This window comes from Sceloporus occidentalis, unplaced genomic scaffold (assembly GCF_023333645.1).
Source record: "Sceloporus occidentalis isolate IW3139 unplaced genomic scaffold, rSceOcc1.0.p SCAF_4, whole genome shotgun sequence".
Taxonomy (NCBI): Eukaryota; Metazoa; Chordata; class Lepidosauria; order Squamata; family Phrynosomatidae; genus Sceloporus; species Sceloporus occidentalis.
Genome location: NW_028316984.1, coordinates 81,158,251 through 81,170,504, shown reverse-complemented (window position 1 = coordinate 81,170,504; position 12,254 = coordinate 81,158,251). Strand labels below are relative to the sequence as shown.

The 12,254-nt window shown below is 43.3% G+C and overlaps 1 protein-coding gene across 5 annotated transcripts in view; it reads right to left on the bottom strand.

Annotated features, from left to right (window-relative positions):
* Nucleotides 1-118: 118 nt before the first annotated feature.
* The window catches only part of LOC149314097 (unconventional myosin-X-like), a 67,921-nt gene continuing 55,785 nt past the window's right edge, over nucleotides 119-12,254 (bottom strand). For all 5 annotated transcript variants that reach the window (XM_089520513.1, XM_089520512.1, XM_089520510.1 and 2 more), the window contains 7 exons: nucleotides 10,093-10,390; nucleotides 9,069-9,276; nucleotides 8,677-8,813; nucleotides 7,776-7,899; nucleotides 6,832-7,281; nucleotides 4,861-5,052; nucleotides 119-2,978 (listed from right to left, as the gene is read on the bottom strand). In XM_089520513.1, coding sequence (XP_089376639.1) covers nucleotides 2,865-2,978; nucleotides 4,861-5,052; nucleotides 6,832-7,281; nucleotides 7,776-7,899; nucleotides 8,677-8,813; nucleotides 9,069-9,276; nucleotides 10,093-10,390 — 1,523 coding nt within the window. In that variant the 3' untranslated portion in view covers nucleotides 119-2,864. The remainder of the gene's footprint in view (nucleotides 2,979-4,860; nucleotides 5,053-6,831; nucleotides 7,282-7,775; nucleotides 7,900-8,676; nucleotides 8,814-9,068; nucleotides 9,277-10,092; nucleotides 10,391-12,254) is intronic.

Genomic DNA, 12,254 nt, shown 5'->3' with positions numbered 1-12,254 from the left:
GATGAAAGCTTGAACCAAGGGTTTAAGATTCAGATTGGTTTACCAACATGGATGGAACATGTTCAGTAAAATTATTGTACCAAGTTCAACTGATTTTTCTGTAGGGTGCTCCTTTTTTCCCCTCAACATGGGGACACAGATATTTACAAAGGAAGGAAATTATGAGATGATCTGACACCAGCACAAGGGAACTGACTTAGAGCCTGTCACTCAGTTCTTGCTCACAGTTTTGTTAGCCAGACTCAAAGTCTGGTAAATATTTACAAACACCCACTTTCTCATTTTTTTACTGTAGTTACTAATACAGAAAAGACACTTGTTTTAAGTTATGAGACTCAAAGAGAATGCCACAGAAAAGTCTTGGGGTAGCACAAAGCAAACCTATTAGGGAAGAACTGAAGGAAATTAGTTATGCAATCCAATAATTTATTAAACCTCAATCTTGTAAAGCCAGTTACAAATTAAAACAAAAAGAACAGAAGGAAATCTGCAACATAATGAATGGAAGTTACATTCTCAATTGGGTTTAAGCTGCCAGCAGCAACCCATGAGTCAGGATGTAGTAGTAGTGCAGGACCAAGCATTTGAGGGAGAAGTAGGGGAGTGTATTAAGAAAGCTCCGGTTAGCATATTGGGCCAACAGGCAACACCGACTGTGTTCTATCAGTCTCTTCTGTTTCAATTCCATAATTTGGAAAAGTAGCTCTTGGTATGACTTAACCCAGTTCTTTAAGGCAACGTTTCCCTGTCAAAATGACAGAAAGATGAGCTGTGATATTTATGTCCTGCATGGGGAATATAATTATACAACATGCACAGGATATTTGGGTGTAGTTGTGTTTCAGCTTCAGTAAAAAGAAAGGGATCATGATCATATCACCAGGCAGCTGCTTGAGACAGGTGTGATCCTATATTTGCATTTTCCAGTGATAAGTGGGGAGGAAAGTTCCCTGGTGGGAGAATCCTTGTAGAGGACCATTTCTAGTGAAAGAAAGATTATTGGGGTGTTCAGACATTTGAAATTTAGCATTGCCTGAAGGAAAGTTGGAAGGGATGGCAGATTGCCCACTCCTTTTCTATAGTTAGAGATACCAAAATGTAGCCTCCAGGTGCTCGGCTACAATTACCATCAGCCCAAGGAAGAGAGCTTCTGATGTGGAATGCTTGGAATTGCACCCCAGCAACATCTGGAGGGTCCCATTTGCTCACCCTTGCTGTAGAAGGCACTGTGAATCTCTCCTCAGGTTTGTCAGGAATGCTGCTACCTTTGTATTCAGGCTTATATGCGTGTGCTCCCCTGTCCAATAAGCAACGTCCCAAATGGGACAGTGAACACAGAACACAAGATGCTGGAAATGTGGTCTGCTATTCTTCATTTTAAAAAGCAAATTCCTAGTCCACAAGGGCAGTGGCCTAGAGAAATCTCAACAGGTGTGTTGGGGGAGCAGTAGGGACTGAGAATTTAATACTTCAGTCTTAGCTCTTTATCCTTTTCTGTTGTCTAGCAGAAGCAGGATACATTAAGCCAAAGGAACAAGTGTCCATATTTAGTCTAAATTATAGACTTAATTCATGAGGGTGGGGTGGGATTTCATTCCTTTACTGTAGAATATGAGAAACTCATTCCTTTGGCTTTTGGAACTTAAAACTAACCAAAATAGGCCAATATCCTATTGTCCCTAGTGAGCTTTGAACCACACAAAACACTCAATGGTGGACTTCCCAACCTGGTGCCCTCCCGCCAGTCTTAACTGCAGAGGACTACCACTCCCATCACCTCCAGCCAGCATGGCCAATGGAGCTAATGACAGTTGCAGTCCAGCACATCTGGTAGGCACCTAGTTGAGAAAGGCTGCATTGGCATTTTACTGTTAATTGCCTCATGGTGCTTCCCATTTCTCCAGTGTGACACCAAAGTGCAGAAAAACAATCTGTAAGAAAACAAAGATTAACAAGACAAAACACACAATCCAAATTCTTGCAAGGAGCCAAGATTGGAGACAGCAGCATAGAAGTCACTTAAGAAAAGGGAGTTCTGTTCCTTACAACAGAATACCACACATAAATCTGACCACAAATTTCATCCCCTGAACTGATCAGATAAAAGGTGTTTTTTACATGCACCATGAGAAATCAATCCTCTGCAAAGGCCCCAGAAGCCTATGTCATTTCACAAGCAGCCTTGGGAACAAAGCTGCAGGAACTCCAAGCCTCGGTGACATGTGCCACAAACAACAAACCCAAAGTAGCCTCTTTGTAGTGAGAGCATGGGAAACTTGGCGTGATTTGGAAGCTTTTGCCATTAATCTTGATCTCCTAGGGATGGTAATACGGACAACAAGATGACCCCCACAGAAAGGTCCCCAGTATATGACTATTCAGTAGTAGTAGCAGCTCATCCCTGAGGGAACATGACCCCCTAAAAGAAGTCACATCAGTCTTTGCCAGCAGAGAGTTTATCAACAAAGTAATTGGGAACCTTCAGTTTGTATTGGTGTATGGTCCAGGATGTAATTCTTGCCTGGCAGATAGTCTCTTCCCTGCTGTTTTTATTGCACAGAAGGTCTAAATGGATCCTGCAGAGAAAGGTGGGTCCAATGTTGTCCCTGTTTGGTGTTTCTCACAAGAGTGAGGGCAAAGGAAGCCCAGGCCTTGGGCTGACTGTCATGGTTGTCATGTTTATGATTTTGGTTATAGAGCAAAACCCACAGCTGTGAATGCTCAGCACCAGTCCTTTTTTGCTTCTCTCAGGCAATATGTTGAGGGGAGGATTTCTCCCCATTTTTACAAAAACATTTGCTACAATTCTGGCTGGGATGCAACCTGTGTCTGCTAAAGGGCTGAGTTCAGCTTCCCCGGTCTCATCACCTCGTCCAGATACTTGCATGGCTGTCTAGGCTGGTAGCTGATCTAACACTACAGCATTTCTTCACAATCATGTTGATGTAAGCTTTCATTATTTTAATGATCTCTCCAACCTGGGAAAATAAGATGAGTAGGTCATGAGAAGAGCACTGGGCCTTATTTCAAACCACAAGAGCCAATCAGAATCAGAAGGAATTTGTCGCCACGACGAGGAGGGACAAAGGCAAGTGCATTCGGCCCCGCTTCCCCAGAGCAGTGTCCTCACGAAGAAGCTGCTGCCGCCACCACAAGAAAGGACAAGGCCAAGCACACTTGCCCCCGCTTCCCCGCAGCAGTGGCGGGCACCTCACAAGGAGGCCACTGCCACCAAAAGGAAGGACAAAGCTGGGCACTACCAGCCCTTGTTCCCCATGGTGGTAGTGGTGACCGTCTCCTATGAGGAGGTGGTGCCACCACCACTGAAGCAGGGACAAAGCCCACTTTCCCTGCAGTGGTCTTCTTGTGAGGAGGCTGCCACCACTGTGGTGAAGAAAAAGGGGTGAGCGCAGATTTTAGTCCCATCTGTCCCGCACCGAGTGACACTGGCAGGCAAGACGCCACTGTGTGCCTCCAAGGTTCCAACCACTCTTCCCCATCTTCTCTTCTCCAGCACTGGAACTCCTTAACAGTGCTATATAAAAAGAGGACTATGGGATTTTTTTAAAAAAGGAAACTCTTAGAATTCCTAACTCAGCATGGCCAACAAGCAAGCTGCCTGGAGGATTATGGGAGTTCCAGGTCTGACAAAAAGCTACCATTTTACCAGTAAACTGCCAGTGGATCAGTGGGATTAAAAGGCAAAAGTTGAAAGCACGCAGTGTATACAAACTGGGACACAATGCTGGTGAATATAAATGACTTGTGATAGCCAGCTCAGCATGAATGGAGGCAAATGAGATGATCAATAAAAGATGGCAGCAGCAACCAGTGGTCTCCATGGGAAAGGGAGACATTTACCCATCAGTACCAGGGCCAGTAGCTGCCATGCATTGCAGGAGAACAGTAGGAAGTGTTGACTCTTATCATAAGGCAGGGCTGATAGCTGAGAGAATTAGTGGAAGGGCCCATTAAGTCTGAAAGCCTCATACAGCAATAGCAGGGAGATTTCAAACTTGTTAGATTTGTTTTCTTTGCAACTCTAAAGTCCAGTAATACAACGCAGGTGCAAAATAAGAGAGGAGCAGCTGAATCAATTATTGCATTCTATGAACCATATACTTACTCCGTGTGTGTGTGTGTGTGTGTGTTGAGAGAGAGAGAGAGAGAGAGAGAGAGAGAGAAGTCTACAACTTTTTACAAAGCTGAAGCATTCTGGCACAAAATAGCTAGCAGAACTGTACAAAGATTTCATCAAGGGCAATTAGTGGTAAAAGGAAGCATTCCACATAGTGTGTAAGGTATACAATGGAATTTGGTTCCCCAGATGCAGTAATCGTCATCAGACTTTAAAAGGAGTTGAGACAAATTCATGGAGGTTAAAACTATCAATAGTTAGCAGTCATGGTAGTTTGATATTACCGCTAATAAGAAACCACATGCTTTTGTTTATCAGTTGTTGGGAATACAAGCAGGAGATCCACTACTGTGCTCATGTTCAGCTTGTGGGTTCTTCAAAGACATCTGGTTGACCACTATAGGAACACAGTGCTACACCAGATGGGTCTGTGGTCCAGCATGGCTACTCTGATCTTCTTAAAAATCTCACACAATGCATATTTTGAACTGCAGTCTTTCAGGGATGACTACACAGTTTTTTTTTTCTGTAGACACACACATTTTTTTTTCTCTAGACAAGAGGCAAACAATCTCTGGTCCTTCCAATGCTATTGAACTTCAGCTCCCAGCATATATCACCACTGGCTTACTGGTTAGGACTGCTGGAAGCTGCAGTCCATGACATCTGAATGGCTACACTCTGCCTACCCCTGCTGTAGACCAGACTTCAATGAAACGTACCTGGGGGGTCTCAAAGTACATCTCTCTCTCATCCACTGTCAGCTTGAGGGTATTGGTCTGGAGAGCCCCAAAGAAGACAATGTGCTCATACTGGAAAGTTTCCAAGGGTTTGGCTTCTCCCCGTTTATAGACAGACACATTTTCTGTACTGACACTGAGCCAGAGGTCATTTGGAAAGCCACCTTCTTTACACTGCAGAGAATAAACAAAAGGCACAGCTGAGAAAAAACACACATTTTGAGCCAAAGGCTGAAAGCAAGTAGATGAGTTGTGTAGAAGTGATTCCTCCTTCCACCACCCCACAACTCACAGTTGCCAGATGAAATAAAGGATAGAGCTTCTGTATGCTTGTGTAGAAAGAATTATGGCAGGTGTTGTTTAAGCCAGCATGCTCAAGACAAGGTACCTGGTTGGTCCTCCTTTCCTCTCCCCACTCCCTTGTTCCTCAAAGCAATGCAGTCAGGCTGCAGGGCCAGTGCTATCAACAGAGTGACATAAGCTCAGATTTTGGCTATCATGAAAGGACAGCAGACAGGTTACTGGCTTGTAATGATTGTTTTTTAGTGGCTATCTGTGCATGATTGCATTTTTACTGCCTGGGGAAGATGAGAGGGGCTTGTGGGATTTTATGCCTCAGCTGGCAAAATAACTTGGTTGGTTTTGATAACCATATAAAATGAGAAGGGCACAATTTGCTGTTCTGCCTCAGGCAACAAAAAGTTTTGGGCCAACTGTTAGGAGAAATGTGAGTGGCTTCTGCAGCAAGCTTTGTGGCTTAGGTGAGGCTCTGAACCTGGGTAGCTCCAGCCCTAGTCCAACAATGTAATTACTGAATTACACTGGTTCTTTAGCATGTCATCTATCAGCTAAAATTCCCATTTTCTCCCTTCCCTAAAACCCCAATCTGTTTTTATCTCCCTATCATAGCAGACCCTTATCACAAGGTTCTTGTAAGGACAACTGAACAGAGATCATGGGGGAAACATAATATTAACCAATTAAAAAAAAATAAATGGCCAGAATCCTGTTGGGGATTTATGTATGTGTAAACTCCATAGCTCTGGTGCTACACAGTAAATCCTGTTCCGATCCCCCCAATCTCCACCTACTGGGAAGCAGCCAGTGAAGTCAACAGGGGTCTGTTCCCACTAATCAGGAAGCAGCAGACAGGTGGTCCCAACTCCTCCTGTGAGTGATCTCCAGTGTGACAGCCAGAACTAGGGTTCCTGTTGCAATTCCCCCTCGTGCCAAGGACTGCTTGGGCAAGAGCTTGGGTGGGACTGTCAGCCACCTCTTTACCGAATGACAGGGTAACAGATCCCTGCTGATCGCAGCAGCTGCTTCCTGGTAAGTGGGGACTGGGAAGGGGGATTTTCACGGTCCCTATGAAGCCACTGGGATTGTGAAGATGAAACAGTTATGAGTACATAACTCTAGATCATACATTCATAATTGCCCAATAGGATTCCAGCCAATGTAACCAATTTGGGGTACTACTTTGGGCTGTTAACAAGAGTTTCTACACATCCTTTGCTTTCCTGTCATCAAGAAGAAACCATTAGCAGGAGATTCTTTTTTAATTTCCTTGTGTGAATTAAAACGTTTGGTTTTGAAAAATATGCACTGGCATGCTACAGTCACTGGGCAAAGGCTGACAAAGGTATACATTACAGGACAAATGCACAGGAAAGGGCCTATGTTTAAGAAAAGCAAAATGTACCAAAACACTTGTGAGTTTCCATATGAGGAAAAAAAAACAGTCTCACAATTCACTACAAGGCAGGAAGTTGGGACAGGAAGAAAGTGAGGGTGGAAAGAACAACAAAATAAAAAAGGAGAGATTGTCACATCCTTGCAACGAAGACAGTTGATATAAAGGCACTTGAACATTTTGGGAAAGAATGATTAAATACTAAGACCCAAGTTGAGAGGGCCCCACATCTTGCTTCTGGATGACTGCAAGTCTCTCACCTCAACATCAAAGAGAGTGGAGCCATAGCCCGACCATTCCTTCATGATGGCCATGTAGGCGATCAGGGCCTGATGCTGGAGCAGCCCCTGCAGTTTGCTCCACTTTTCTGCTATGCTGGCCCGAGCTGCCGACAGTTCCTCTTTTACCCACATCTCCACCATCTGCTCCTCTTCCACCTTTTGCTTCTTCATGGAGCCTGCCTTGAAGCTGCGCTTCAGCGTGCCTTCCAGAAAACTTGTCCTCCTTCTCTCTAGAGCATGGCTACTGGGGCCACTGCTTTTTGTTGACTGGAGTATTTTCGCTTTCAGCCTCTTCACTGGGTAGACACTGTCAAGGGACCAGGAGATTTTGGAATAGTCCCCATAAAGGTACTGTAACCTCAGGGCTGCCAAGTGCTGCAATGTCTCCTCAGGGCCTGGGAAGTGGCCATTAATGAGACTTTCATGAGCCTGTGAAGGTCAAAAGTAGCCATTATTTGAGACCATCTCACACTTGTCTAGGCTATTTGTTGCTAAGACTTGCAGTTATGCCATAAGAGCACCTGTTTCTACAATAATAAACCTGTCAATTCATGTGCAGAAGCTAAGTGCAAATTATGATCAGGCAGCCAAATGTGACTGGAGACTCAAAAATATATTGTAACCTAAACTCTACACAACCCCCTTTCCTCAGCCAAAGAGTTCCAAAAGACTATTTTTGCTGCATTTTGGAATTACACTCCTAGAGCTAAAACAAAAATTTGAATCTATTAAATGGTCAACACAGCTACCCCTGCATGTTTTCTGGCTCCCAGAGTTACTGTGTTAACTGCTTTCTCAGTCAAGATGAACAAACTCTGGTTTCCTCACAGAAGTATGCCATGGCAGGGAAGTTTACTTCATCCCAACTTGACCCATTCAGTCTCCCACCACACATTCACTTACATCTTCCACAGAAGGCTTACCTGCTCAAACATGAAGGCAAATTCCACTCCCTCCTTGGGGACATTTTCGACATCCAAGAAACAATACAGTTTAAAATACAGCTGCCAATGTGCATCCTCTTCCTCATCCACTGACCCAGCAAGTCTAAATGATGGAGAAGATTGGGTGGACACATTGATTACAGACCAAGAACTGCTGGGATGCTATACATAACACCTGCCACAAGTATGCACAGCATCCCTGCAGCTTCCTGCCATAATATCTAGGAATATATGACACAAGATGGCATCAATGGCAAGGAGCAAGAAAAGTGACAATGTGATGACTTTTGCCATATAGTGAGTAATCTCAAAGGATGTAGTGGGGTGGTGGGAGAATTGAATACGGGGATTCCAATTTCAGCAGTTTTCCTGGTATAGCTTAACATGTCAATCCAATTTTAGTGAGACCAAGGGCCAGAAGTGATTAACCCCCCTCCCTCCCCACTCTCAGAACAAATTAATGAACAGAAAGTTTTTTCATAGAGATGCTCTCTTTGTGTCAGGTTCAGGATAGAAGCACAAAATGCATGGTGGCCCAAATGACATACAAGCTTTTTAGCAAGAGGGAGAAAATGTGTGTTGAAGGGATGCCTGGCTTAAAGACCCACCAGGAAGCATAATTTGTCTCTAAAAGAAGAACTACCAAATTTTGTTTGACCAGAATATTTGTTGGAATGTTCTCAGAAAACCCCTCAATAACAAGCCAATCTGAAAGTGACTTGCTCACTTCTGGTTTAAAGAGCTGGTGCAGCCCCCAAAATATCACAGTGCTAGGAAAATGACCACCAGAACTTACTTATCCCTGTTTTAAGGCTTACTCATTTAAGCAGTGCCAGGTAACTCAGTATGAGTATGAAAAGTATTCATGTGAAACATCTACCTCTCAAACTTGGCCAAAACATCAGCTACAATCACCCGACTCTCAATGGCCTTGTCCACGTGCTTGTTGCGTTCAAACAGAGCAAACATATTACGGCTATCCTCCATGGCAAGTCCTCGGATCAACTTCTCTACTACCTATGGGGGACAGAGAGAAACCCAATTGCACAAATATTATTCTGGACCTGAGACTGGGCCCTGTGTGACATGAGCTGAGAAAGGGATAAAGAAAGAGAAGGGACATCCTTCCATTTTCAGTGCAGGCCCCTCCAGAGATAATCAGAAGCAAGGTAAAAATCTCCTTTCCCCCCTTCTGCAGATATAGCAATGATTGAAAGTAGTCCCAATTGATCCTGGACAGCCTTGCATTGCCAAGTCTGCCATTATTCTTACCTCTCCTGCACTGGTGTGGGAATTTATTGTGATCTGACAGGAACCTCCTCCATGGCAATAAACTGTAGTAGTCATTTCCTCCCGGGTGATGAGGGCTTGTATCTCCTCTTGCGAAGGAACAAACTCCCTGCTCTTAGTCTTCTTCAATGAATCAATTATGAATTGAGAATACCGGTCTGTTTCTGTGCCTGGAAATATATCTTTTACTCTGGTTGTGGAAGGTGGGTGGGGGTGGGTGAGAGGCAAAAGAAATTATCATCCTTCAGTGTGCTGCAAAACAAATCTTTGTCCCAGAATTATTTGCACAGATCAGAAGAAATGTTAAGTCCATTCAGAAGCATCTATGGAGATGGCACACCACTGAAACACGTTAAACTAATTTAGGAATTTCCCATCAGAGCACGTTTACAGTTATTTTGCTTCGTGAACAATAGTTACACCTACAGTGCCAAAGAAAATATATGCTGCTGCTTAATAAGAGAGTTGTAGGTGGGACACTCTATCAAAAGTTGAGTGGTTTGTCAGATATTTTGGATTTCATCTCCCAGAATCCCTCAACAAGGGCCATGCTGACTAGTGTTTCCGGGAATTGAAGTTCAAAGCAGCTGGAGGATCAAAGGTTGAGAACCACTGGGTTATGAATATGAATGTGGGAAAAACAACACTGAGTCTGCACTGAACCAAGAATTCGTTGTCTGACCTAACTAACCTTCTCATGGGGGTGGCTGTGAACATAAAGTGGGAAGAAGGGCCATGTGTGCTGCCTTGAACACACTAGAGGAAACATGGAATACAAAGCTAATCAATCAATCAATCAATCAATCAATCAATCAATCAATCAATCAGTGTTTCCTCAATGTAGGGGAAGTAAATACAAGATGAGATGTCCATCCCCCCACCTCCCAAAGATGTATATTCGGGTTATTTAAACTTATTCCTAAATTACTTGGAGCTGTTGGGTAGGAAGGGAATTATGTAATGAAGCAGCAACATTTGCACAGATGTCCAACAAGATGTCTCTTACCTTCTGAGGTGGAACTTCAGGTAACGGAGGATTCCCCTGCTGGGCAAGAAGGTGCAACTCATGCAGGTCATCAGCTGCCAATGGTGAAGGTTTCCAGAGCTGTTGGGCTGTGGCACGTGGTTGGTCTGCTTGATCAGCTGACAATAAACCTCATCACGGAGGGCCCTGAGGTCATGACAGGTCTGCAGGATGCCCTGGATAATGGGGATGGGGTCAGACACTGTTTCAATTTCCTGAAGGGAATTAAAGATCTTCACGGCTTCATCCTGGAGGCTGCTGTAGCCCTTTTCTTGTTGCACTGCAGAAGGAAGAGGTGGCACAGGCAGACAACAGTCAGTACCTCCCACTACCTTTGGAGAGAGTAGCACTGAAAGAACATAAAACATGTTCCAAACAGCCCAAAGGAGTCTCCAGCAGGTGTCACAATACACCTTTGGTCTCAATCAAGGAAGGGCAACACCGAGCAGGTCACTAAGCTCCAAGAGTTGGGGAAAGCTATATTTGAAAAATTCTTATCTCTTCCTCCAATCCTTTTGCCCATGGTTCATAAGCCACATGAAAAGAAAACACGCCCAACGATTTGTGATCACTGTTCAAAGGTGATTCAGGAGACAAACTATGCCTATTCAACACTGCCCAAAGGATGTGGTTGCACAACCGAATTTGGATTCTGCCCCATTCCTCTTGTGTAATTCTTATGCTAGTGAAACTCCTTCTATCGAGCAAGTGAACTGTCTTCTTCCACTGCTACCTAAGCTTCTGCAGTTCCCAAGTGTCATTTATGACATCTGGAGAATACCTGTGGTGTAACTCTATGATAAACAATGGGGCACCAAATGCAACACTGAATATTCAGATCTGGAGTTCCCTTCTCCACCCCTAACGATTTACATTGTGAAAATTGCAGCACTTTGCATTGGCACACATCCCTTAACACCATGTGTTGTTATTTATTGCCCTACAAAATGATTTTGTGCAGGGACACTTCAGGGCAGAGGATGCAAAATAAATGTTAACTTCGTACAAATTACAAAGGAAAACTCTGAACTACCCAACAATTTTATTGAGTTCCAAACTTAACAGGAAAATCCTAAGAGTTTTCCTCCTAGATTTCAGAATAGTGCTCAATAGCTCAATAGCTGAGATCACACTAAAGACAAGTGTCACCACATCCCCACCTAAAACAGTGCATACTGGGAGAGAGATTGTCATGCTCATGGTTTCCTTTTGCATCTGTAATGGCACCTAGTTCTACTCCATTCTATGCTAGCTCATATGTGTTGTGTGAAAAATAAGTAAAACTTATCAACTGATTGATAGATCTATTTATCTTGTTCTCTTTGAGTTTTCTTGTGACTGCCATTACACACACCTTGAGGGTCAACTAATAAGAATTTTGATTTACTGTACACTACAATTCTGAATAATATCACACTATGTTCAGTTATGCTTACTTAGGCATTTACTATGGAAAATGTCCCAATGAAATCAGTGGAACTTGCTTCGGAGTAAACATGTACAGTGGACCTACGCTGGGGTTTGGTTCCATGATCCCCTGTGGATAACAAAATCCGGGGGTGCTCAAGTCCCATTAAATATAATGAGATAGCAAAATGGTGTCCCTTATAAAAAAAAATGGAAAATCAAGGTTTGATATTTGAAATTTATACTTTTTTTGAACATTTTCAAACCATGGATGCTTGAATCCGTGTATAAAAAATCCGTGTATAAGAAGGGTCGACTGTACAGTATTATGCTCTTAATCATTGTAGCAAGGATGGGAATCATGTGTCCCTCCACATATTATTAAACTTCAACTCCCAGCATTCCTCACTACTACTGGTTATATTGGCTACGGCTGCTGGAATTTTTTATTTATTTAATTTATATGCTGCCTTTCTCCCTGAAGGGACCCAAGGTGGCTAACAGATTTAAAAACATTAAAATAAAATTTAAAACAGTTAAAATAATCTAAAAACAATATAAAATTACATTTAAAATATAACAGTAGTTAAAGGGCATGACAATTTACACATGCTCAATATAAAAACCACCATGGCATGATTATGTTTTAAATGCTTGCTTAAATAAACACATCTTAGCGTGCCATTGAAAGGCTAGTAGTGAGGGGGCCAGTCTAGCCTCTCACAAATGGGAGTTCC